The 27717-nt window shown below is 39.2% G+C and overlaps 2 protein-coding genes across 3 annotated transcripts in view; both read left to right on the forward strand.

Annotated features, from left to right (window-relative positions):
• Positions 1-1221, forward strand: part of xirp2a (xin actin binding repeat containing 2a) — a 42351-nt gene extending 41130 nt beyond the window's left edge. For both annotated transcript variants that reach the window (XM_049752989.2, XM_049752990.2), the window contains 2 exons: positions 842-975; positions 1049-1221. In XM_049752989.2, coding sequence (XP_049608946.1) covers positions 842-936 — 95 coding nt within the window. In that variant the 3' untranslated portion in view covers positions 937-975; positions 1049-1221. The remainder of the gene's footprint in view (positions 1-841; positions 976-1048) is intronic.
• A 2952-nt stretch (positions 1222-4173) lies between these two features.
• Positions 4174-27717, forward strand: part of LOC125987848 (beta-1,3-galactosyltransferase 1) — a 54476-nt gene continuing 30932 nt past the window's right edge. Inside the window, exon 1 of the mRNA XM_049752382.2 lies at positions 4174-4356. The gene's annotated coding sequence lies outside the window, so the exon portion shown is untranslated. The remainder of the gene's footprint in view (positions 4357-27717) is intronic.

The following is a 27717-nucleotide window of genomic DNA, read 5'->3' on the forward strand; positions in this document are numbered from 1 at the left end:
TTTATCAACTGTCTACAAATACGATGTGTCAACATTCTTTCGGCGTATCGTGCTGCTCTTTTCCATGCACCAGCAAACAGTTTTTCCGCTGTCATCCTGCATCTCAGAGCAGAGCAATTACATTTCTCCAGAAGATAATGTGAAATAAAACAATATGTGAAGGCATGTACTCGTGAGTGCTTAGCAAATACCACCAGAATGATAACACTTTCCACGGCTTCAAAAGCACAATCACTTGCCCAATTGACTTTGTTCTAAGCCTTTCTCGGGTCGAAAATCTGAAACACAGAGTGAATTATGGTCACGCTGAAAAAAAAACATTATATAATGTACCGCATGGATGCTGTGAGTGTTTTGAAGCATTGCTTGTGAACCAAAGCAATTGGCTAAAAAAAATTGTTAGCAAACCGATTTGTGAACTGAAGTTCCACCATTAATGATTATGACCTTCTTGTTATGCTAGCCACAATTACAACAATGATACTGCAAGAATGTTTGAAATAATTGCATCATGGTATTGCTGCATCGGGTAACAAGATTGTGTAGTCCAGCTGCTCAATATATTTATTTTTGTGGTTGTAGTTTGCAGACATGTAGAACTGTTTAAAATTGTTCACATGTCACAATATAATGCGATGTGGTTGAACACCCTTGTAAACAATGACCACAATAACAAACATTTTTGAGTTGGTGTGTTAACTTTATTAACGTGTTTGTTTTGTTTTTAGATTTTTGACACAGCTCATTGCATGTCATTGCCACTTGGACAATGTTCTTTAAGCTGCATGCTGTTGAGAAGGTATGTTCATGCAAGTTCAAATGGCCTCTTCTTTTTGTGCAGAAGATTCAAGTTCCAGATTCCGAACTGTGCACGGTGTGTCGGAAGAGGGTGTACCCCATGGAAGCTCTGATTGCAGACAAGCAAAACTTCCATAAAACCTGTTTTCGTTGTGACCACTGTCGAGGCAAACTAAGGTGAAGTGAAACAAATTGTTTTTTTTTTTTTTCTCCAAGAGTTTACCTGCTTTTTGTGCTTCTTCTTTCACAGTCTTGGCAACTACGCATCTCTCCATGGACGAATGTATTGCACGCCACACTACAAGCAACTCTTTAAGGCCAAGGGAAATTATGACGAAGGATTTGGACAGAAACCTCTCAAAGAACGATGGAATAACAACCCAAAGGTTTCAGTTGAAAAGACGGTTATCAAATCATCCTTGCCGGAAAAGAAAGTGAAACATTCCAAATGTTCCACTACACAGAGCAAATTTATTTATCGGGATTGTGACAAAAGCTCAACCGGGAATGGAAAAAACAAATCCACAAGTAAGATTTCTGTTGTGTGGCCTCCTCAGGCTGATTCCCCAAAGAGATCCTTCACTATCGAGGAAGAGCTGAAGTTGATGAAGCCGTCATGGCCCCCGGCAGAGGGTTCAGTGCAAGAAAAAGAAGTCACTCAGTCATTTAAGCCTGCAGTGAAAATGGGTGGCATCCCCCCTGCTGAAACTCAAAATATACTCGAGGAGAGAGAGCAAGGAAGCGCTTATTTAACCTCCAACATGAGAACAAAAGAGGAGCCTGCAGTTGAGGCTTTCATTTGTCCTGCCTTTGGCTGTCAGGAAGCAGCGGGTGAGCGTGCCAGCCAGGAAGCGAACAACAGTTCCTGCGACTATTTGCCTCCGCTAGACTCAGTTGTGGAGTCGGAAGTCAGGGAGCAAAGAGAAGAGATTTTGGATGAATTTGTAAAGAGTGTGATGGAGGAGGAAGAAAAAGAAATGATGGAGGAAGTGACAGGAAATAACAGCGATTATGCGACAGGTAAAAATATGGGTACGGTTGAGGAGGAGTTACAGGTGAGCTCACCAGAGGTGGAAACCCTCAATTTAAACATCAACAATAACAACAGTAGTCTGCTGCTTGACCATCACGTCTCGTTGCAAGGGTTGACAGAGGATGAGGAAAAGGGCTTTCAGTCCGACCCTTTGACAGACGCAAGTAGAACTGCTTTCCGAGCTGACTGCGGTGATGAACAAAACTGGATGCCAGCTGAAGTGCTACAATTGGCACAAAGGGATGACGCCTTTGTGCCAGCTGCTGCCAAATGTGCTGAGGCCACAGAATCAGATCCAGACGTTTTCACACATTTTCCAGAAGAGAAAGCCAAGGGAACTTTTTCTTACAAGAAGACAGTGGCTGAGCCCACTATTAGCACGTCCAGCTTCCTGGAGGACGTTTTTGCCGGTCTCAGTACCAGTGGCTCCACTCTGCTCTCCGACTTGGAATTTGACATCTTTGGGGAATCGGCCGGGGAGAGGCCTCCGCTGACAGCGCTGGACGATCTTTTGGATTTGGGACGAGAGCGGAAACAAAAAGGCGACCGGGCAGATGATGAGAGAAGAAAGGACGGGAGCGGCCACGACGCTTCTCTGTGGGCCCCTGACGAAACTCTGACAGCAGAGGAACAGATCAAGAGGAACCGCTATTATGACGATGATAGCGACGATTATTGAATGCCAACCATTACAGTGCAAAATCAGAATCACACAGCATCGACCCCTCTCAGTTACTATACACGTCCATGGAGAGATGAACTGCTTTCATTTAAGCTTTCTGCAGTTTTAGCAAAGATGAGCTGCACCTGGTGTGCACAATAACATGAATATTTGCTCTTGCACAGAATTCACTTATGACTTGCTGAAATTATATTTGCAATAACACATTTCACATAGATAGCTTTCCCTGAAAAGGATTGCTTGAATGAATATATCTGAAAAAAATTCCCCTTTTTTTCCATTTATTGTCTGCATTTTGGGTGAAATAAAGCTTCATGAACTCAACGGTTTATGACTTTTTAATGAGTAAGTGCAGCGAGAAATGAGAGCAGCACTGGCGCTGGGGTGTTTGATATACACTCACACGCATAAGAGGCAAGAGGGGATCTCTTTGGAGAGAGGTATATTGATTTTCACTGATACAGAAAGACTGCGTATGACTACGTTTCCCATTTAGTTACTGCTTCCTCTTACAAAAAAGAAATTATGGTACTACGTGTATTTACACCTTGGCTAAAACATCTGGTTTTAGAAAACAGATTCTGAGGAAGTGGGTTAAAAAAAAATCTTATTTTTTTTCCATTATTAACGAAATTTACATAGTAGAGGGCATGAGGACTAAAATACGTAATGCCCACAGGAGCAAAACAGAAAAGATAAGATCTTTTCGGAGCAGGGGGCAGAGAGCTTGTAGGTTTTACTTAGCATTAGAACAGCGAAGCAGTGCTTTTTGTTATAATATACACAGCACTGGTCTGCATAAAAGCTGAATTGGAACACAGGGCCATGATCGTTTGCTCATCCTCTCGCACTCATCTTTTCCTCTTAGAGGCAGCAGAACACTTGTGGAAAGGTGCACAGAGGCACTCATAACAAACAGGGCAACTCTGCTTGTGGAAAAACACAAGTACTGCTTGCTGCATATTTTTATTTTTTGCACATTGCAGTCAATCGCAGTTATGGGAGTCCCAATTAGGAAATAGCAAATTACAAGTATTCTATATAGTTTCTACAAATGTTTGGGAAAACCAACAAGGAAGTGAGCACAAATTACAAGCAGAAATCAAGGACTTGGTTGGAGGAGGGTTGGTTGGTTGGTTTCTTGTTAAAAGCAAACAAGCTAACTTACTGTAGGTAAAAATTTGGCAGTCTGATTCTCACAACTGATTTCTCACAAGCGAAAAAAAAAGTGAGCCATAGCAGTTTGCACTTTGTACTTCATGAAATAGAGTTTCAACTTGACATTAACACCTGTCAACATGCCATATGTGGGTGAATTTGAGGTTCAGGTGAAAAAATATAATAATAATAATACTAATTATATATATATATATTTTCTTCACAAGTCATTATAAAATCACATTTGATGGGATTTGTCTCCAAAAAACACAGCTTCTGTGCAAGTGGAGAGGAATTAGCTGTGAGTTAAGTGAAGTTGACGTCGCCAGCTAAAACGGGTTCAACGGGGATACATGGATGTTTGAAATATTGTCGCTTTTTGTCCAGATGCCATCACCAGAACTGTCAATCATTTCCACTCGCTCCATTGCTTCAAAGTCAGCTTCGGTTCTGCACAACACAGCATCACCCGCCTACCAAGGTTCGTCCCCCTCGGTCCCGAGACCGAAGGAGATTGGTTACTATCGCTCCACTCGCGATCATCTGGTTGGGCGGCTGCTGTCCTCTCGCCGGTTGCAGGCTGCCCTCAAGAGCGTGCAGCGCGAGGTACTGAACGCCAGTACACCAAAACAGATGTCGGAGAGCAATTCATCGACAAGCTGAACAACGAAACCGTAGATCACCGGTATGTGCACGGAAATTCTCCTAATAACGCGCGCGTTGTTCTGCTCTGTGCTTGCGTATCTTGCGTGCGTGCATGTGTTTTTAAGCACTCATATTACGCTGCAGGTGCGCTTGGTGTCATCGGAACTGATGAAGGAAGTGAGCTTTATTGTTTTTTCTTGCAGCCTCTAATGAAAATAGATTTCACATTTGGACAATTATTATGGATTTACAACAGTTGCATTTTGACTTTGCATTAGTTACTGAACCAGTGGTGCGCGCACGGTTATTGCTGCGCTGGTTCGTTATAAGTGTGAACGTGACGTTTGAAGCGCATGCCATCATCTAGTGATAAGAAGCCTCTGCTACTCGCGCTTGTACGTGGGGAACATTGCAGCGATGGAGAACGTCCAGATTAGTGCATTGTGCATTTCATAATACCCAGCCAGCTCTTCATCGCCTAATAACAAGGTTGCATTTGGCTGCAATGTTAGTGAAATCCATCATGCGCATTTTGGTACATAAAAAAGTGCTCAGTTGCTCAGGCGGTATATAAAATAATTACAAATACCACTGTCAGCACACATTCCATGAAAAACTTGAAAATACTTCATTCATGCTTTCTGGTAAATGGCAGAGCCACAGGTGGCGCTGTAACCACGAGCTCTAGGGTCATTTAACATTTCCTTTCATTCCAATTTGTAAAACCCTTAAAATGCTATTTCCTACTCACTACTAAACACAAAGACACTAAATCAAACATTTGAACAGAGAACACAGTGTTCACTATGGCCTTAACACCAACAGCAACGTTCCGTTTCTTTCTTTAAGTTTTTTATTTTTTATTTTTTTTTATTTTTTTTTACAGTTACTCTCAAACGCTGAAAACTATATTTTGCTAAATAATCCAGAGGTTGAGTTTCACAATGCCTGCTTTATATACCGGTAACTTTTTTCATCTAAGTAAAATAAGTTATCACTCAAGCTACCACAAGAGAAAATGACACAATTCTAATTAAGACCATTCACGCCTATAAAATCCTACTGTATTTGTTCGTATTCAGTCTTTTATATTTTGTGTGGAACAGCGATATTCTGGATCGCTGCACTTGTTTTAAATGACATACCGGAATTGATGGCCTGGTGTACTTAAATTAAGCCCCTTGTGTCGCGTTTCTACAAAGCTAACTAAATAGGGCTGTACAATTATTCAGAGTTCGATTACAAATGCGATTATTACACTCTGTGATTAGACAATTGACAATTGTAAAAAGAAGATTAATAATATGCATTATTATCCAGTGTATTATGTTTGTTTATACAAAGAAACCACAGGTGAATTTACATATTTGCACTGTTTTATTGTGGAATCATTAATTTAATACATTTTGTATGGTAAAAAAGGAACTTACATAATGATAGAGTTTCAAAGAGCTAATATGTCATTTTCTTTTTTTGTACCCCAAAATAAATCATCTTTGAATAATCGTGATTTCAGTTATCACCAAATTAATTGTAATTGATCTATTTTTCACAATCGAGCACCCCTATAACTAAACATCTATTTTTGCTTCTATAGCATGAAATAATCATACGGTACCTACCTTGTCCAAAGAACTTTTTTTTCTGCCGAAGGCTGTCATTCAAAATGTCAAATTGCACAGTGGGGAGGCATACAGAAGCAATGGTGCTGTTTTTGTAAGGTCACATTCTTGCTTAGGAGGTTTAATACACTGGCTTGAACTATTTTGAACTATTTCAGGTATGGTGTGATAATGGTCATCCTTCAGAGACCTGACAAAATTAAGGAATTGTACTTTGAGTACAGAAAATCAAAAAATTTCTGTATAAAAGGTTCTTTTAGCCAATTTGTTAGCAAAAGAAAAAGCAAATGATAACAAAACAAAATGTTATATATATTTTTTCCAATATACTCGACTTTGCAGCACTGCAGGCTTTCACTTTGTAGCCGTATGACTCAAGCCTACCACTCACTATCTCTGCTCACTTAATCCTCCCAGATCAATTTAGAGACATGCGCTTTGACACTTTCTTTGACTGGCATTAAAAGATCAAGACACATCATCTTTTCTAGAGCCATGTTGAGGTCAATAAATCAGCATGTTCTAATGACTTGGTATTGTAATAATGCCCGTAGAAAAACAAGCCAGTTTAATAGCACACGGCTCCCAAATTCTCTCATTTGACCCAAATGACCAGATAACTGATGCTGTCTAGAATGACGAGGTCGGATGGAGGTTGTCTCTTTGAATTTCTGAACCATCCCACAGGCCTTCCATTCAATTTGTGGGTCATGACACTTGGTAATTTAATCTCAATTAGGCCGCTACCTGGTACACACCAAGGACTTCATATAAAGGAGATGGGAATTAGGTTCACCAAAGGCCAGTAGAGGAGATGAAGAGATTCTTTTATTTTCATAAGAAAAATGTCACTCATGCTGCAAGAAACGCTCTCATTCCAGTTTATGACCAACTACAGTATTTCCCATCACATTACACTCGTTTGTAAAAACACCTCTGCACTCCCTTCGGTATTCACCTAATGTGTTCGCTTATTCATCCCTCATATGGGGCTTACATGTGAAGGCATTCTTCTTCTTCCTGTCAAGATTTACTGGCCAAACATGACAGAGAATATATATTTTCACTTCAAGGGTGGGAAATTGAAATAAGAAAGTTTTTTCTTTTGCGGCCAAATTGGTTTTACCTCGGGCACAAACATAATTTCCAAATTAATACATATAAACAATGCATTTTCATACAGGAAGTGTCTGGAATTCAATTTATTGGTTCAAGGCGACCCTCCCAGATGCAATAAAATGCCTGTGACATTGATGAATGGGGCTTGTGAAGTACACGATAGGATGTAGTATTTCAAACCAGCGGATTGAATTGCAATATACAATGTTGACGCAGATTTTTTTGCTTTTGATGCGCCTTCTCTTGTCAACAATGTTCAAAGGGAAAATCAGTCAGTTTGTTGGTTGTTACACTGGCAGTGTTGGTGCCTTCAGGGAGATTCACAAATGTCAGTGTTGCTTTTTGTGCATCTCCCGGGGAAGCTATGTTTTATTAGGGCCTTTAGTTTTCTTTCACCCTTTACATTATACATGTAAATAGACAGTTATAGGTACTGAATTGCAATTGGGCACTGCGATCTCACAGTGGGCATTTCATTCTTCCTTTAAAGGATTAATAATGCTGTTTTAATTTTCACTCTCGGGCAAATGTCAGACAGTCCCAGCCCACACTTGTCTGGAAAAGAAGTATAAAACACACAAGGGTTGGGAAATTGACTCATTGCAGCGGCCAAATTGATAGATATAAGCAATACTGTTGGTTGCAATAATCTTAGTGTCAGCATTGCAGACCACCAGGAAGCCGTGATAAAAAATTAATGACAAAATAAGCATCTCAATTACATTCAAATTGATCCATACAATGGATTAAATGCTCAGCCTGGCTCACATGCACAATGAGTCCGGTCCATCCTCTGACAATCAGATTTTAAGACGGTGGTGTGTAAAATGTACTTTAATTTTTGATGTGTGGATTATTTTAATGAAAGCCCAATACAGAAATGGTTATTAAAACACAGAGAAACAGGAACAAAAAAAATGCACACTATGTTCTCTCAAGAGGTTCCTTTCTCGACTCCGCTCTTACAGCTTGTACGTGTTGTCTTGTCTGTTAGGGTTAGGCAGAGGTCATTGGTCCTTGAGGTGCTATTATATAGAAATGATTAATCAATATTCTGAGCGGGGAGCCTTTAATAGGACAATATGCCTCCACAAGGCAAAGGTTATATTGCCCCTGGAACTTGAACAATGGACCTCAGGGAGGGGGCATAGTAGAGTCAACAAAAAGTCATCACATGCTTTTTCTTGCTTGACCTTCTCATTGAATAATGAACAGTCAACTGCAATCTACAGTGTATTCATGCATGCCTGCTTTTTACTGTAATTACCGCAAGCGGTCTTCACGATGGTGTCATCTCTTAAAAGGTTCGGAGGCTCTGGCACTACTATATTTATTTTGTCCTCTTTGAGGGTATTTTATTTTGAAGAGCTCTGTACAAGACTTGCGCAGTGAAGCTTAACTTACAAGTCCAAATTATTCAACCCCCATTTCACATTTGCTGTAAACGGCTCAATTATGATTATTTAATGGCCTTAAATTACACCAGTGGTTATCTGTATGCCTTTGGTCAATTGCTACAGCTTACTTTGACAGCAGTAATATTAATCACAATAAAAAACTAAATAATTTACATACAGTTTATAACATTTTCTGTCTGTCTGTCCATTTTCTTTTTTTTTTTCTTTTTCTGCTGAGCACATTAGAGATGAAACCGTATCTAAATTTCACATTGACATTTATATTGACCAAAAATATCAGTAATAATAATAACAGTATTTTGTGCATTGAACAACAAGGAAAAAAAACAATAATCCCTTTATTTGATATCCCGCATATTAAGGTCACAGGTCAGCTGGAGCCTATCAAAAAGGTGATTATAATTGTGATTATAAAAAATTGATCCAATAGCTGCATTGTTTGTAGAACACAGTGCCCAGTCCCAGTGGGTTTATGACGTGACTCCCTGTTGGGTTCCAACTTTTATTTTCCACCAAACATTGCTGTTGTTTGGTGTCAAAGCTGCGATTGTTGTTGCGATGGCTCAGAATGGGAGTCATGGGAGTCTTTACAGTGAATGCAGCCATGCAAAGATCTAGCGGTCATTTTGTTACGTGGCCTCTCCTTGGCTTCTTACTGCTCCCACGCAGGCTAGCATCTCCAACTCCCGCAGCTGTTGGCTGCTGGCACCTTCGCAATTTGTGCACAAGGCTCGGAGCAAAGCCTGCTGAGTTCCCTTCCTGCTTTGCCAAGACTGTGACAAAGTCCCTCCGAGCCTCTGTTATTGAATTTGGGCTGAGATTTCCTTCGCCAAGCTGACTCTTTTTTTCAAGCAGTTGAGCAGCTTGGTGTTATAGTGGTTAAATATTTATGGCAATGTACTTTGGGAAAAACTGAATAATTGGAGTTTTCCAGCTCCAATATTTGTCATAAAGTGTGCAAACAAAATCCTCTCGCTCTTGCTAATATCAGCATCTTGCATGCTTGTGTATCTTGCTGGAGGTGATGACAATTTTTATTTGCAGTGTTATCAATAGGGCCAGACTGATGATTCAGCCAATACATTACTACTCGAAAACAAAAAAATAGGCAGATTTTGACAGGGGCTGATATTTCATTAACACTGTAGAAAATGACACAGGTAATTAAATTCAAATTTCACTCAATGCAGGAAATGACAAAAATAATAATATTAACAGAGCCACCACCCACCCTCTCCAAAAATATCAGGTATTTGCAGATTTTTTTTCTTCTGTTGTAAAGTTAAATTAACACTAAAACCTGCCTGTAATTCATATCTTCATTGCATGATTAAGGAAGCAAACAAAGTTATTTCAGTCATTTAAATGAATCTCCTGATTGTTTGTGTTAATTTGATCAGAGTTGGCATTAAAAACTTTAAATTGGTTGGGCTATAGTTAACTGTATTCCATGGGGCCTTTATTATTCTCTTGTCAATTTAATTACTGGAATTTATACCTCTAGGTGCCATATTTGGATTCTAAACTTTTCTACCTCAATACTTTAGAGCCATTTGATTTTAAAGTAATGAGGTGCACTCCCTCACATTAGCCACAGACTAATCAAACTTTAAATGACTGTTGATCACATAAAATGGATGTTAGACTTAAGTATGTGTTCAGTCGTGCTGAACGTGCTCCTGGCTACCAGCAAGCAATTTATAAAACGTCTCAATCAGGGTAGTTTTCATTTGCTCAAAGTTGATATACTGCAAGTGTGAGTCATTCAGCTTGTGTACACACAGTGTGTGTATTTTTATGTCATTTATTATTGCAGCCTAGCTTTTTTGTATTGAGTAAATAATAAAACACAGACTGAAGTTTGACCCCCAGTCATCAAACACAAAGTATTTTCCTGCCTTGCAAAATATCAAAAGCTGTACGTAATCTCCGTGACTGTGCAGCAGATTTTCATCAGAATTCGCTCTCAACAAGTATGCAACCCTCTATGGACCCATTACATATTTCATGTGTTTGACTTCTTGGCCTAATTATAGCGCACACGCACAAACACCATGCAGAGCACCATTAATCCTGGCCTAACAAGATGTAACACCAGTGATTTCATACTAGAGTGGTTTGATACTTTTGATGCATGTTTTGGCATTGTTACCCAATGCAAATTTAACATTTGCTCCTCTTCTTTATGTCTCCCGAAGTGACTCAAATTGATTTTCCCTGTAGGCAGGTTACACTGGATTGCAATTTATGAACTCTATTTTATCCCAGGCAGTTCGGTTTATTATGGACGGATCAAACAGCTGAGCTGTGGATCTTGACCAGAACTGTAGTTATTATTGTCATAATTAATGTAAGATAATTTTAATATGTACATGTAATATAATAATATATTATACTGAGAAATAAGATTTGAAACTGAAAAATGAAAAATGTGAATCTGAAAATGTAAATTATGCACCTGAAAAAATAAGACCTCAAATCTCGAAATATAAATGGAAGCAAAAAGTGAACATAAATAGTTTATTCAAAATATTACCCCAAAAAAGCAGAATTATTTTCAACCCAAAAAATGTTTCATACAAGTATTTTTGTTTTGAATACATTGATTTATTTTTCAATATTCAAGTTCAACAGATTTATTTTCAGTTTCAAGTTTTATCTAATTCAAGCACAAAACCTTTGACCCCAATCTAACTATAAATTACCATTAATTTATGCTCACAGTGTTATTATTTGTGATTAGTTTTCCCCAGGTTTTAGCGCTTAATATTTCTTGAGAAGGGCCAGAGTTATTCAATATTCCCTTCTTCCAAGGACTTCACTGCTTGAATTTTTATTTTGTTCTCAAGTAGTGATTGAAAAAGAAGAACAATCATGCGTTCCTCTTCAGAGCTTTATTTAACTTGCTTACATAAATGCTGATGGAAACATATCAACATCTTGCTTGAACTAAAATCTGCAAACAGGGACTGAAATGGTACCTCGCCAAAAACCTAAGAATCACCAGAAGTTGCTCAAATAAAATTGACCAAAGAAGTTTTTTTTAATTCTTATTAATGCAAATATCAAGATGTGCTTCATAGGAAAGTCTCATTTCAAATATCGACACTTAACACAAATAAACTTTGTTAAACAGTATCAAATATACATGTCAGTGTATGTACATAGAGTATATATTTATGCATTCACTGCATATGAATGAGAAAAAAACTTTCACTTGATTTTTTAATGAATATTAGTGAATATTTGTGTCAGTTTATTCCACCTATTGTGACTAAAATGCCCCTTATTTCTCCATAATGGTACACAACATTTTCAGCTGTAATAAGTAGTTGTCCATCAGGTCCAGCAGCCACTGCATTAAGGATAATTAAAACAATAAATCTTATTTGATTGAGATTGATTCATCTGACATAGGTCACCTAGGCGTAGGATATGTAATTTGTGGATGGTCTATAAAATAGACATACGTCACCCTCGGACATGTAAATTATAGACAGTCCCTAATACCGACAATGAGATCATAAACATAAAACGTCCGGCCAAATTTTTCCTTGCCATTACACTGCATCTTAACCTATTTGACTGCATTCGATGCCATCCATTGTTGATACCGACAATCCATTATCGTCAAGCAGTCATGTTCATTTAATTGAACCTATCGTTGCGGCTTGCGTGTGTCTCAGCTCTTTAGACTGCCCCAAATTTTGGACGAGGGACGGTATCCTGTGCAACACCAACGTGCCCATAAAGCGTACTTTTCATATCTTCTTTCTTTCTTTCTTTCTTTCTTTCTTTCTTTCTTTCTTTCTTTCTTTCTTTCTTTCTTTCTTTCTTTCTTTCTTTCTTTCTTTCTTTCTTTCTTTCTTTCTTTCTTTCTTTCTTTCTTTCTATTGTTCAACCACAGCAGGAGTGTCATTTTCAAGTAATTCTGAATGATTGCAAGCATTGCTAAAAGTGTGTTTGTTTTTGCTCAAATCGAAAAATTGCAGAAAAGGGGCTGCAATAAAAAAAACAAGCTCTCATCTTCCCCTTGAGCACTTTTGATTGTAAAGCACTTTGGTGGTTTGATTAGTGTAATCATTTCTTGGAATGTGTTTGTTCTTAAACATTAGGAAGTTTGCGTTCCGTAATCCAAATTAGCCACTTTCTTTGCAGAGAGGTTTGTGAATATTTTATACATTGATTTTTAACCTCGACCCTTGCACTGAAATAGCTGTCACGGAATGGAGTCATACTTTGCAAAGAACAGACTACAGTTTGACAAGGATGACTTATCACAAGGTCCATTGGTAGAAATCCCTTGGCGCTCCAGTTACTTCAGAAATGTCTGTCTTAGTGTACTGCCCTCACGGGAAAACCAATGTAACATCAATGTGCAACGGTTCGTTCTGGTGAGATATGCCACGTGTCTTCTTCAATATGTAAAGTTCATGCATTTTTTAAGAAGTGGTTGATTACCTCCTCTGGATGAGTTTTCATATTTAATCAGCTGTAGGCTGTGGGTTTTCCCCATTAATATTCAGTATATCTACATGACACACGTATTTACATGTCTGATGTTTTTACTTTGAAGTTTTCAGATAGAGTATTGCGTAACAGTGTGACCATATACAAATCCTAATTCCAGTGGAGTTGGCACATTCTGGATAATGTAAATAAAAAGAGAGCACATCCATCCCAATCCTTTTTAATTTAGATTCAATTAAATTCATTACAAAGATGTTAATGTTCAGTCGTTATTGTTTTGTTGTTGTTGCAAATATTCAGTCATTTTGTAATATGATGGCTGCAACACGTTCTAAAAAAGCTGGGACAAGGGCATGTTTATCATTTTGTTATCATTTCTCCTTTTAACAATTCTTAATTAAGCGTTGGGGAACTGATGATATTATGTGAAGATGTTTTACATGGGTGGATTTTTCCCCCCCTCCATTCTTGCTAGACGTAGCTTCAGCTGTTTAAGATTCCAGGGTTATCGTGTTTGGCTCTTCACACAATTTCAATGGGAGACAGAAACCCACATTGTCACGTGTGCATGCATGGTAGAGATTAAAAAGTATTTGCGAATATAGTGACGACCTGTGTGAACTGAATGATTTTCTGAAGTGTTCCTGAGCCAAGGTGAAAATATCCTTTGTAATCATAAGATGCTGTTTTTTTTTTTTAATGCAGTGCTGCGTGAGGGATCAAAGGTCATGGTCAAAGTTGTTTTTTTTGGGCTTGCTACTTACGTGCATAGATTACTCATGATTCTCTGAATCTTTTGAGGACATAGAGTCTATAATATAGACCATCGATAATTAAATCCCAACATTTTTTCTATTGTACCCTGAGAAAGGTTATTCTTAAACTATTGGACTACTTGCTCATGCAGTTGTTCACCAAGTTCGAGTGAACCGCTGAACCTTTCCCTTTTGTCCTTTTGTACTCCATCATGCCATTCTTCTCTTTCCAATTTACCTTTGCACCTGGTTTCAAATGTTTTTATTTTATTTATTTTATTTATTTTATTTAACGTTCCTCAACTTTCTCACTCGGGTGGCACGGTGGAGCACTGGTTACCACGTTCACCTCACAATGCAGAGGTTGCGGCTTCGATTCTGTCTCCTGTTTGGGGTTTGCATGTTTGGAGTTTTGCTACAGTGGAGTGTTTGGGGAAGCGTGTTTTGAAAAGTCAGATACGTGTGTTCCCTTACTGCCACAGTGTAATAAAACGAGCTGATGATGTTTCTGACCCTGCCATGCAAGAACATCGGGCCACGTTATAACATCTTCCTCCCACTCTTATTCTCATAGGCATGCTTGCTGTCCATCTTTACAATTACTCTGCTTGTGTGTAGGTACTTATTATTAATATCTTGCAACTTGATTACATCACCAGGTAGTTGGATCACTCAAGTTGAGTATACCGGTTACAAATGCCAACATGAATAAGGACACGCATGTACCTCATACATGACAAGAATGACTAAAGAACCAAATTTCAGAGCACAAAAAATGAAATAACAGAATAGCCTCATCGTCACCTTTCTTCAATTCTTTTTCTCACTTTGAGGGAGTGGATGCTGAAGTACATTTGTACTTGCTGACTTTGCTCTTATCAATCACCCCAAACAAAAAAATACCCCCCCCCCCCCCCCTCCTTATTGTAAGGATTTAAATAGTAAAGAATACAGTGTGCCTGATGCATTAAAATTCCTTGATTGGTTTAAGTGAATATTCTGACCTGACCTGGCCAGGCCAGCATATGTTGTTACATGATGGCCCCGATAACAGTCCTAATTCTGCCACTTCTGTCTTTGTATTGGTTCCACTTGCCATGTTGGATTCCTTCTGCTTCTGACACAGAATTTGAGTGCTTTTGCTCCGTTTTTTCCCCAAATACTGGTACTGTTAGTGCGTACTTGGTGAAATAGTCTGAATTCACCAGCAGGCGACGCGTTAATCTCAAAAGCCCTGCACTTATTACAAGCACCTTCTAATAAAAGCAAGGCTGTAGGAATTAAATCACGCTCTCACTAGTGTAACCGCAATTCCTCAACTCAGCAAAATATATGGACCTTTGTTACTGAAATGACTGTTGGACCGGCAATCCTGTCTCCCTCCCCCCGTTTGCTGCTCTTGCCTCTTCACTCAGCTTTATCATCAGCTGCTGTCCTACATGGCTTATTGCCTTTTCCACTCTCAGCTGTCCACCAGGCTGAAAAGGCCTCCCAGGAAGAGATTAGCTTTCCAATAAGTCGCTGAGCATCCACCTTAGCATTCGGCGCTCCCCAGAGTGAATGCTGATGAGCGCAAGCAGGACTCTGTAATAAAAGACTTGCAAGTATTTGCCAACCATGAGGCAGGCTTTAGGGCACATTCACAAGGGAAATGATCCCTGCTGTCCATCTTGTATCACCTTTTGTGTGAAAGATAAACAAGCTGTCCATGCTAGCTGAGGACTATGTATACTGTAAATGTTTGTGGAGCTCTATAACTTATCTCTTCTTTCATTTTAAAGTTGTTATTTCTTAGTTTAATTTGAGTTGCAAGTGACAGTGGGGTGCATCTTGGGGGAAAGAAAGATCATTGACCCATCAGTTGGGAAATTCATATAAGCGCTTTGTGACAGCTGCAGCTGTTGCGAAATGCGCTATATGAATAAAGTTGTATTTTATTGTAAATGCAGATAAATCTTTTTCATAATTAACTTAAGAAAAGATATCTTGTAAGGGAATGATGTTTTTATGTTGGTTGTCATTCTGGTTTATAAATAAACCAAGATAATCTGGTTTATTGACAACAAGAGATACTGATTGTTTTGACGAGCTTGTTTAATTTTGTTCTTGTCATCAGTGCATACAATATGGTTAAGATTCCCTAATGCAGACTTCTGAAAATATATATTTAATTCATCATTACTGTGCAGGGTTTTTCTTGGCTCAAATTATTGGCACCATTCTAATCATTCGCACATGAGCATATGTTGGATGCTAAAATTAAAAATATATATATACATATAGTATATATAGTTCACATTTAGGGTTTGTAAACAATGTGGTGACATTATGGTGGAACGGCGTAGCTGGACGCAAAAAGATACAGCGAGCTTATTTAAAAACGCAGGTTAGCATATTTCAAGTCATATTTTGAGTGTTTGTCGGAATGGATGCGAAAAACGGTCATTTGAGTGAATATCTGAGTAAACTCACTCTCCACAATTGTAAATGCTAAAATATAACAATGTGAGTGTGGACTTTGATGCTGTGAGGTCACAAGTGTTGCCAAGTCGACAGGGACAGAAGACATAGATGTACCAAGCACCTCATAAAAGCAGAACTATTGTGCTGATCGTTTTTAAAATAATTTTAACAAGTTGAAGTGGGCAATATGTGCGTATAAATTTTGGTCATAGTTTTCAGAGGTTTAGCGACCTAAAGTAGTTAATGGAGTTATGAGTTAAATCCATCACGTGACCACACTCCTAATTCAAAACAGCTAACCCAAATCAACGTTCCCTGACCAAAGGAATGGCGCAGGGTAGTGCATTTAAAATAGGACATTTTTTGTCATTGTGCACTTGATCAGCTGCCAATCGAAGTGGCTCATCACATTCTCATTTAATGCATTCTGAACAGCAAGCAGAACTCCACGGGCGGATGATTTCAAGCTGGCCAGGGATGTCACAGATCTGTGCTGTCAAGTGGGCACTTGAAGACTGCCTTCTACCCCCATCGTTCATGTCACAGAGTCATTTTGACCAATATTATGCATGAAACATTGTGGGGGGGGGGGGGGGGGGGGTGATATCATGGTGACATGAGACCTTTAAAGAAACACGTTGATACTATACTTGAATAAATTACCTTTTTTTAATGTGAGCATATATTATTTTGGCTGACTCTGCATATTAAATATGAGTCACTGTCACATGCATTTAAAAAGTTAATTCCATATGACAAGCACTCGCATCCACGGATTAAGTCACAGCAACAAGTAGCTTTATGTGATTAAAGTACAACTAACGCTATTGCAAACCATGACTATTTAATTGAGTTCAAGCCGTTCTCGCAGACCTTAAAACAGATTTAGACTTCCATCAAAGTGATGTATCTGCTTTGTGGTGTTGTTTCAGCTATTCTCTCTGTGCTTCACGGTAGTAAAGAATTTGTCAGTCGATTGTTTTCATTTGTGCGCCACAGATTTGCACAGGATGCAAAACTGTTTATGACTATTCTTGTGTCATCAAGAATAAGTTTTCTGCTGTCTGTAGGGCAATTTATTTTGGGGGAGATGAGAGACTTTTGAGTTGCACCTGTCTGCTGCTTCCCACCACTGTTTCATTTGTTGTTAGTGGGGAATGCTATGAAGAGTGGGAGTTGCTGAAACCTGCAATGTTTGGTCCAATTAGTGGAAAAGTCACAGTGATGGGACAAAATTGCACGCTTGTGCCTAATTTGTAGTGATTTGTAAATTGGGTGAATACTGGACGGAATGGATAATAAACATTGTCTGTAGTTACAGTATTATAATGAAATTGATTCGTTCATAATAATTGACTGGAAAGCACAAGAGGTGAGATGCGAAAAAAGGTGCGAGACGTCGACAACGTATCATCTCTGGAATGATGTCTATGCTGTGTGTTTATTCAAGTGGTGATTCAATGAATGTGAGAGTGGCTAATCTTCCTTTGCTTGTGTGACAGTTAGGGTTTGTGTTGAGCGTAATCATGGGCATTTCGTCCAATGTCATTTCAGTTCGTCCGCCTCAGGAACATTCTGTGAACTGAGTATGGAGGATGAGTTTTTACAAAATAAGATGGAAGTGGGTTTTCGTTCTGTAATCGTCACTTAAGTACCGACAAACAGAAACATACCCAGCTTGTATTGTGTGTGTAATCTTCCGATGCAGACCGAATGTGAAATATCATGACCTTTGCTTGTCTTTTGCATGTTAACTATGTTTGTATGCTGGAGTTAGAAGGAGTGCCTTCACTTTGCTTCAAGAGAACAAGAGGAGGAGCAATTCTCCATTAGGAAAGTTTCCACATAACCAGTCAAGCTGCTAAATGCTATTTAGCTCCCATTTTAAACTTAAGGTTGAAAAATGCTTTTCACATTTGTTGAACTATGACTTTTTTTTTTTTTTATGGACTGAACAGTGATGAAATTATTGAACGACAAGGATGGACAGGAACTATATAATGAACACGGACAGAGGGATGAGGACGGGAGGGTTCCCAAATCAGGGATGAATGACAGAGGACGGGACCAGCAAAATTTTGTAAAGTTCTTATTTCTAGTTCAGCGCCTGTGTCAGTACATGATAAATATGAAGCATGTGTGTAGTATTTCACTCAACCCATCCTTGAACACATGTCCCACAAAGGAGAAAGATGCATGCAATGCAAATCCTTGCATTGAGCCTAAAGGGAAATGTGCTTTCGATAGTTTGCAAACATGTTTTATTAAGACTGTGTTAGACTTATAATCATATCAATATAATATCTAGTAGAAGAGTGCTCGTGTGGTTGGTGGGTGGCGAAGAATGCAGGCAAACTGCATGAACTTGTTTTCTTCGAAGTGTTGTGGAACAGCATTGTACCATCGGTGCAGACAGGGAGTATCTGGCGAGAACACCTCAAGGTCGGTGAGAAACGAGAATAACATCACGTCCTGGTGGTCGGGGAAAACCCAACCGCCAGACAGCTGAGGCCGGACACCTGCACTCAGCGATAACACCTAGATGGGGAGGAGATGGCCATCGACCAATCTTCACACAATGTTTTGCATGTTTTAATATTCATATTGTGTTTCTTTAAAACTGGGCAACCCGGAGGAATGTGTCGTCTCTTGTTGTGGGTCACAAGAACGCACGAGTTTTGGTGTGAGGGACCCGGGACCCAGGCGCCTGTATTAGTTCGCTTTGTCAGGAATAAACAATTGGTAAATTCGGTCTGATTGATCTGCTGGTCTTCTCTTTGACAGGACGAACTCACAAAATTGTTAGGTGCGCCAGTGTGTGGATTAGGACATAGCAACTCATGTGTTAAGTGTTGATCGCAATTTGGAGTCAGATCAATAACTAAAATCCGTAGCCTAACAAGCCTTTCTTACCAAAACATGAACAAAAATTCATTTCCTGACTCATTACAAACCAGTTACTTACAATCTGGGCTCAGTTAAGGTTCAATTGAAGCCAGAAATATGAAAACTGAAATAACATGTCTCCTATAAATAAAGACAACAATTCCATTGCGTTATCATGCAGCAAACATTTAATTTATGGTAACAAAAGAACTGCTAAACGGTGAGTCCTCAACACACAAATTCCGGCACGTTTTGCTGATTTTTGATTAATTAAAGACCATGGTTGATGAGTCCTGTGTATGTGTGTGTGTGTGTGTACCACACATTCCCACAGTACCTTGTTAGTCATCAGACCCATGAACACATGTTCAGTTTTCATAACCGCGATGCATCCACCACCTGGAGGGGTAGATGCCTGGGTGGCATTTTGATGCGCTGTGTGCAGCTGACAGCTTCAGTATAATCGCTTCTCGCTTCCCATGAAATTTGCTTATAAGCCTTTCGATGAATGTCAATCTGGATTTAGTGTTAGCAAAAAATGCTGTGTTGACGCAAATGCAGTTCTGTCTCGTAATATAATCATTTGAAAGATCGTATTTGATGTCTGTCACTCACTTTAGCTGGATGCGTGCTGCAGGACTTGGATATGATGTTTAAAGATGTTTAAAACTGTGATGTCAGAATCTGTGATGTCAGAATTTTATTTAGGTTTGGAAATATTTTACACTCCCTCAAATTGTCTTATATATATATATATATATATATATATATATATATATATATATATATATATATATATATATATATATATATATATATATATATATATATATATGCGTACCGTATATATTTGATTGAAACCGATCTTTAGTTAATTTGTCATTATCTAACACATACCTTGACAGGCCATAATTTTAGACTTAAACTCAACTGTATTCATCCGTTGGGATGACTCCCTCAGGAAATTTTGGTACCAGGAGCTCACGCAGAAATAGCACAAAAGAGAACATTGCACATGAGTGATAATGTTTCAGATTTTTGTTTCTTTCCCCTGATAGAAATGGCACATTCCACCCAATCTTGAATGGACATACAATTTTTGCCCAAACTGGGATTTTGATAACTGTTCAAAATAGATACTATAGTCTCTGAATAACCTGCACACATGATTTCTCTGACGAATGAAAGATTATAAATTAAGAGTAACAAATTGTGTTTGTCTAAGATTTTTCACTACATGCCAGATTGATAGATTTTTTTCTGCCCGCAAAATATGAAAAAAGGGCACCTTGGTGATACAATAAACTCACACTTATTTTTATTTACTGCCATAGATATTTGTGTATGTGTGCAGAACACAATGTAATAGCTTCTTCTAGTTTTGATAACTGGCTTCCATTTTGACACAGTAGGCTACTTGTATTGGCTTTCATTACATTGTTGTCATTAAAATGTCTGAGTGGTCATAATTATGTTGACAATCAGTATGCATGTTACGACTAATTCACATTGACTGCGGAACGGATGCGTTGCAGCCTTTGGATGGACGCCGCAAGGGAAATAACGCATTGGAGCATTGGTCCGTACGTAGTCCCTATGCAGAACTCCGCAAGATTTTTCCGGATGCTGCAAGCATATTTTCACAAAGCTAAAGAAATTACACGAGCCAGACAGGAAGTGGGGCGTCGGCATACAAGGTGGATCCGGTATATTCCCAAATCAAACTGTTTTCCGTACTTGTATTTTTTTTTTTTATTAAAAAAAAAAACATTAGAAATCTTCAAGGTTTATGACCACACACTTTTAGTTGAGAAGCACTTTTCTAACACCCTAACATTGCAAGGCGTACTGTACAAAGCTTGCCTTTTATCTTCCTATTCAGACAGCCCACTGTTTTCCTCCAGCTTCTGGCACCCTTTGGGTCAAAATCAATCTCAATTTCCCAAAATGAGCTCATCTTGACTAGCAGTACAGTGGAACGGATTTTTCAAGCAACACCTTGCACTGGCAGGCACAGACTGGCTGTAACAGAAAAATTCCATCTCCCAAACTCAAACCACCCAGTTGGAAGCATAGCACTGAAAAATCACTCATGGTGGAATTGAAGAATCCTGCATAACCTCTGACTGTTTGTCTTGTTCATGCCTCCACCTCCTCATCCCAGGCGAAAGAACAACAACACTGGCAGGTTTTGTTTCCGTGCCTTGGGGTATGCCATATTTACTCTTTCTACAAAATAGTGGGCAGGCCAACCGGAACAAGAAGAACATCTCTTATGTTCTTGTATTTCAAAGAGGTCAAATCCTGCTATACAATCCAATTGATCCCACTAAGTCCTGTCACATTAGGTTGAGCCATACGACATTGCTTTTGAGCAGCACTGCAGTGGCTGCAGCCTTTCAAATACTTGGCATTCATCGCCAACTGTTAGTGTTTTCTGCTGCTTATTCAGTCATACATTCATGAATGTATTTGTGCTGCAGAGGATTGCATGGAATTTTCAATGCGATGTTGATGTCATGGAGCGACACAGGCCACAAAGAAAAACAGTGTGTGCCCAGGATTGGTGAATGAGTCAGCCCAACACTGAAGGCTTGCTTCCCACTCAACCTCTTATTTTCTCACCCTATATAGTGGATCTCGCTGGCTTTGCTCCTGCTTTGTCCTCTTGCTTGTTCATGTGTTAAAACGTGTCCTCACCTCTCTCCCTGACTGCCGCGTGATAGCAGAAACATCCGTTGTTTCCCCCTGCCGCCACCAACACACCCATGTTTAATTTAAAGACCATGACAATGATTCGGAACGGCCATCTTGGGCTCTGTTGAAGAGAAATTTGTTGAAAATGATGGCAGTCAGGATGATGATGATGATGATGATGATGATGATGATGATGAGGATGGATCCTCTGCTCTCTTTGAAAGGAAGCTGTCAACAAGACTGTATTTTGAGGCTGCGCGAGAAAGCGTGACACAGGAAGCAGCAAGATTGGTGCCAATTATTGTCACTTAATCCATTTGTCACAGAATAGAATTAAGCACACGGCTTGGCTTTTTTTCCCTCCATAATGGTTGCCTCAGATCAAATGATTGATTGATTGTCCTCTTTCAGTCTGTTGATTGGTTATCACAATGAAAGCGCGTTCTTCACACACCTTTGGTTGAACACAAACTAAAATCCAAATCTTACCATGCAGAGCTGAAGTGGCCAAACAGAAGACACATTTTGATTGCTAAATGAATTTGTCCTAGGATTTTTGAGTTTATCAGGTGTCTGCAAATAACTCTTGTCCTGAAATGGCAGTATTCAAAGTCTGCACTCATATCCCGCTGGTTTTGTTCTGTTGTTATTCTTTTTTTGTGTCCCAATAGAAGCTTTTGTGCTGTTTTGAAGCGATTGATTTACTAGCTTTTTGCTAGACGAGAAATGATTACTTTGAAATCACTACACATGTACAAGAAGATCTTCTTTCATTTTCTGTAAGGTTCCTTCAGCAATCACTGGTTGTTTTTTCCTCCCCCCCGAGTCAGAGTTGTTGAGCATTGCTTGGAGAAGTGCTCCCCAAACATTTTCATCCCCTGTGCAGCACAAAATCTGAGATTTGAGGAGTTACTTTATCAAATGTTTTTAATTTTAATCTAAAGGTTTTTGGGTTGAGTCGCTTATTGTGTTCGAGTGCGCTCGCCTGACCTTCTAAATATCCATGAAGCGACATTGCTAAACAAAGAAACTGCCAACATATGATAACAATATTATTTCTCCGTTTGTCAACTGTAAATTTGAGATTTGTACCATACATGTGGACATGATAGATAGGAACCATTGAAGCCTTGGATTAACTAGCTAATAATAAGCTTTTCCAGTTGTGCAACCACAGCGTGTACTCTCACAGGGTACACACAAACAATATATACTGCACATGGGAGCACTTGAATTAAATGAGAGTAAAAGTGATGAGAAGTGTCATTTTCACAGTAATTTAGGACATTGGTCAACCTGATTGCAAATTCCTGATATCTTAGTATCGTTAAAATGTTTTTTATGATTGACTGTAGTTTAAATATGTCGTGGGTAAAAGATTTGTGTTGGTTGTATTTTGAAAGGTGATGCATTATTTTTTCTGCTTAAGTGTGGTCTGAGGAGGATGTAAAGTGTGTGAAGAGTACGTACATATTGATAAATCACTGACTTGCGCTTCAAACGTGCGTATGCATTATTTAGCACAAATTTGTGTGTATGCACTGTTGGTGAATGAGGTCCATTGGGTCTTTAGATGCCATCGCGTTTGAACATGCAGCTGGAACACAATTTTCAAGTGTTTTCCGTAGAGTTTTCAGCATTTTAATTGGTCTTGTATACAAATGTAGGTTCAGGTAACTGTCTTGTTATATGTGCATTGTCCAGCAAAATTAGTTCTTTGGATTTAATGCATCCTTGATGAGAAGTGGACAGCACATTTGGGAACTGGCTGGAAATTAAACTCACATTTTATGTTGTAGCAAATTCAACAGTTGTTTTTTTTTTTGTGCATTGGGTGGTGAAATTCCCCTTGTCTTGAGCGCTTGAAAAGGCTGCAGACCTTTTTATAGCATGCATGATAAAAAAAAAAATAAAAAAATGTTTTAAAGGCCGGCCTGGTCAAAGATAGAACCATTACACACTGTTTTACATTGTTAATTTAAGTGAAGCATCTTAGGTTGAAACCAACAATCTTAATGCACAATTGGATGTTCTAAACATGTGCTGCAGGATTTATGAAATATATTGTCCACTTACATAATCCGATTGGATTTTACCATGATCATTTTTGTATCGTCACCTTCATTATTGTGCACTTTCTGACCTGTGGTAGCAGTTCACTGAAAGTTGTTACAGAACATTCTGTCCTTGCTTGCAACATTAAATTCCAACAGTTTGCCCGTGGCAACGAGGGATCCAATCAACTCGTGCAGCTCGGCAACCCCCATTGTCTCTTTTCTCTTAGACTGTAGCATGAGGAAATTAATACCCCTCATAATTGTGATGGTTGCCATCAAGGGGCGTATGACTGTAATTGAACATGTAATGATGCAAAGGAGCAGAGTGGGTCTCTAGTGCTTGTCTCCTAACCCTATGATTGTGGGTTTGAGTCTCCTTGAGCAAGCTACTGAATTTCATGCGATGCTGTGCCATCATGAAGTGCATTAGGAAAAAGCATTTTGAGCACCTTGAAGGGAGCAAACCATTTACCATTATATTGTAAATACAAGGTCTTGCAATTCTCTGTGTGTGTATTTATCTGCGATGTTTGTGTGTATTTTAGGAATAATCATTCCAACCATAACAATTTTTGGCACTTGATACATCATTATATGAAATTTTAACATCATTTTATTTCCATTACGCGTGAACATGAAATCACATTCTTCACACTTAAATGCATGATTGGATTGATTGTTTCAGCGCTGGCAACTGGCAACCCAAACGCAAGAGGAGACAAATAATGTGTTTCTTTTTGGGGCGGGGGGGGGGGGTTATTAAATGTCTTCACCTCATCAACACAGCAGTATAATTAGTTGCATCTGATTATGCTACAATTTGTGCCTCTCAGTCTTGGAATTGCAGCTATTAGCTGTTCAGAGTGAAGGGTGAGCCCCAAGTGCAGACTAATTGTATTGTTTTAAGTGGAAAGAAAATCCAGCGCTGATTAAAAGAGGCGCCGGGGGTGGCAGGTGGCGCCTTTGTGACTGAGGCTCAACTTTGGGTGGCTGTTAGACTGTCTGCTAGGATGCCAGAACAAGACTGCAAGACTTCATTTGTCGGAATGAGTGGGCAGAGTAGACAAAGGAAGCGCAGAACTTTTCCTCAAATTACGACAGCACCACAGAAGGGATGTTGGCTGGAAGGCGGACAGTGGAGCAGAGAGGCCTCATTGGGATCAAAAGGTGTACTCTGTCATGCTTTGACAGGCTCGCTGGGGTGGGGAAGGGTAAAAATCAATGACAGTGCAGACAGTTATAACAAAACCAAAGAGAAGATAGTCCATTGACCTTCGTTAATTCCTCTTGATTGTTTGGTGCCTATGCACGAGTTTTCTCCTTGTCATTTGTTTTCCATTCACTCTTTGAAAAGGTGTTGCTCAAAACACTTTCAAATTTACCTGAACTTTTAAATTCTGTCCTGTGGCAGCAGTAAGGAGTAGGCTGATGCGTGGTGTTGCCTGCTGCACAATCGAGATGACATATGGATGCTGAAGAATGCTCCGATAGCACCTCACTCATTAAACATGATTGTGTGCACTCAGAGGTCACTGAGATGTTCCGACCTATTTATTTGTCTTGTGCGCAGCTGCTGGCTCATACTGCCATGAGGGGGAAGAAATAGGGCATTCCTCAGTTGCTCGGCATATATTGCAAAGCATAGAATTATTGGCTGGGTTATAGGAAAGTCAGTTTGAAGGGACTGGCAATTAAACCTGGGAATTTCAAAAACTTCAATATCAGTGATCCCACAAGACTAATAATACAAGTGCTAAACCTAGCCAATCCTGAAAAGGCTATGTTGATGCATGAACTCAGTTGTAAATAAGATTCATATCTCTGTTCACCCAAAACCTTTGACGAATAATAATGTTTTGTAGTATACATACATCTACTGTGACCTTCCCATGATAATCATTATTGTACCGTCAGATGAATACCATAATAAAATTGAACCCTGAGATTTAGATATCGTTACATCCCTGGTCCTTATTGATACAGAGGAAAAAAACATTGCAATCATCATGGAATGGTAGTCATTATTCACATTCTAGTAATTAACATACTGACAAGGGGGCGTTACTTTTTCCAGCATCTGAAAAAAATGACTTTAATTGAGAACACAGGCACGGCAAGATTCCATAAGGAAAGTGACTAAGGTCTGAATTAGCATTTGCAGGCAGAGTAGTTGCAATGCGACTCGAGCTTGTTTGTAATATACCAATGAGTATGTCTGCGCATCTGTCAAATAAGCTAATTTGCCAGGTGACTGGCTGCCTCCTTAGAGCGTCTGCGTCTGTGTGTGTGTGTGTGTGTGTGTGTGTGTGTGTGTGTGTGTGTGTGTGTGTGTGTGTGTGTGTGTGTGTGTGTGTGTGTGTGTGTGTGTGTGTGTGCCTCACAGGCGTGTGCGCTCTTGCATGCATGCGACTGTGTGAGCTGGACGTGCCGCCTCTCTGAGAACACATTTCAGTGTGTGAGTCGCTTGTTAATGGAAGTGTGTGATTACTCTGGATTTGAGCCGACAGTTCGTAGTAGCTGAGCTCCGATCAGGTGACTGACTCGACGTGGCTGAGGCATGCCACTCAAGCTGGAGGGCAGGAAGGGCTTTCCAATTATCCAGAGGGTTCTACTCTCTGCCTATTAGCAGGAAAGTCACAGGGCTCCAGTCTGACTTGAACTTGTCTCCTCACTTTCTCTGAACATTATCACTGGTGCTGTTGGTGATGCAGGCAGAAGTCGATCTCAACTATATCGACCAAAGTGTTGGTACAGTGGCGCTATTATATCCATAGAAAAAAATAAGGGAAGAAAAATGGAGACCCGCCTAGTGGGAAAAGTTTGTTACTTCATCCAGATGGCATTTGTGAGGTCAGAAAGATCACTGATGTTAGATGAGCAGGCCTGGTCAACATTCTTTGTTCCATGTCATGATTGATGGGGTTGAGGTTTTGCTGCCTCACTATTTGCCTCACGATCCAGTTGAGATTATTGATGCATCTGGCATGAATACCGTAATTTCTATTTTAAAAAAATCTATATGTTTTGAGGCTAATCTGAACCCTGAAATGTTATGATAAAATGGATGCCGTAAAAAAAATGAATGAACGAACATATACCAAAAACTCACACAAGCCTGGTTTTGTCAAAGTATATCACAAATGTAGTTTTTCATTTACGATTGACTGTTTTTAAATCATTATTTATTTATAATGACCCATATGTCCATACTTATGAAATTAAATACATTCCTAGACACATTTTACGCAATCTTTTCTTAAAACAGAATTATTTTTATGATCCAAATTTTTAATTATCATCCTGATTTCATCGCATTTCAAGAATCTAGACTTTTTTTTTTTTTTTTGTGAAGAAGGGCTTTTAACATTTTGGGACTTTTTGGGTATTTTTGGATGGCGGTAGATCTTTGTTTATTTTTAATGGCTTGGGTGGATTACTAATATTTAACTCGGCACGCATGTTTTATTGTAATGAAAGACTTAAGAGAAGATATAAAATGTTCTTATTCATTTGCTTGGATGTCTGCTTATGACAAAACAAAAATGTTCATACCTCACTCACTCACTCACTCACTCACTCACTCACTCACTCACTCACTCACTCACTCACTCACTCACTCACTCACTCACTCACTCACTCACTCACTCACTCACTCACTCACTCACTCACTCACTCACTCACTCACTCACTCACTCACTCACTCACTCACTTCAGTCCAGGACTGGTGGAAGAAATAGTAATACATTTTCTGGCTACTTGCAATTGGACTAAATTACCATTCACAGGGTGATGATTTTATTCAATTACCAATTAGCGGTGTAATTCGCCGCATCAAGTCACACACCAATTCACATATCACTCACATCAAAAAACATAGTGAGCTGACTCGACTCAGTAGCAAGGAAGTGAGCAAG

Source organism: Syngnathus scovelli, chromosome 2, assembly GCF_024217435.2.
Source record: "Syngnathus scovelli strain Florida chromosome 2, RoL_Ssco_1.2, whole genome shotgun sequence".
In the NCBI taxonomy this organism is placed as follows: domain Eukaryota; kingdom Metazoa; phylum Chordata; class Actinopteri; order Syngnathiformes; family Syngnathidae; genus Syngnathus; species Syngnathus scovelli.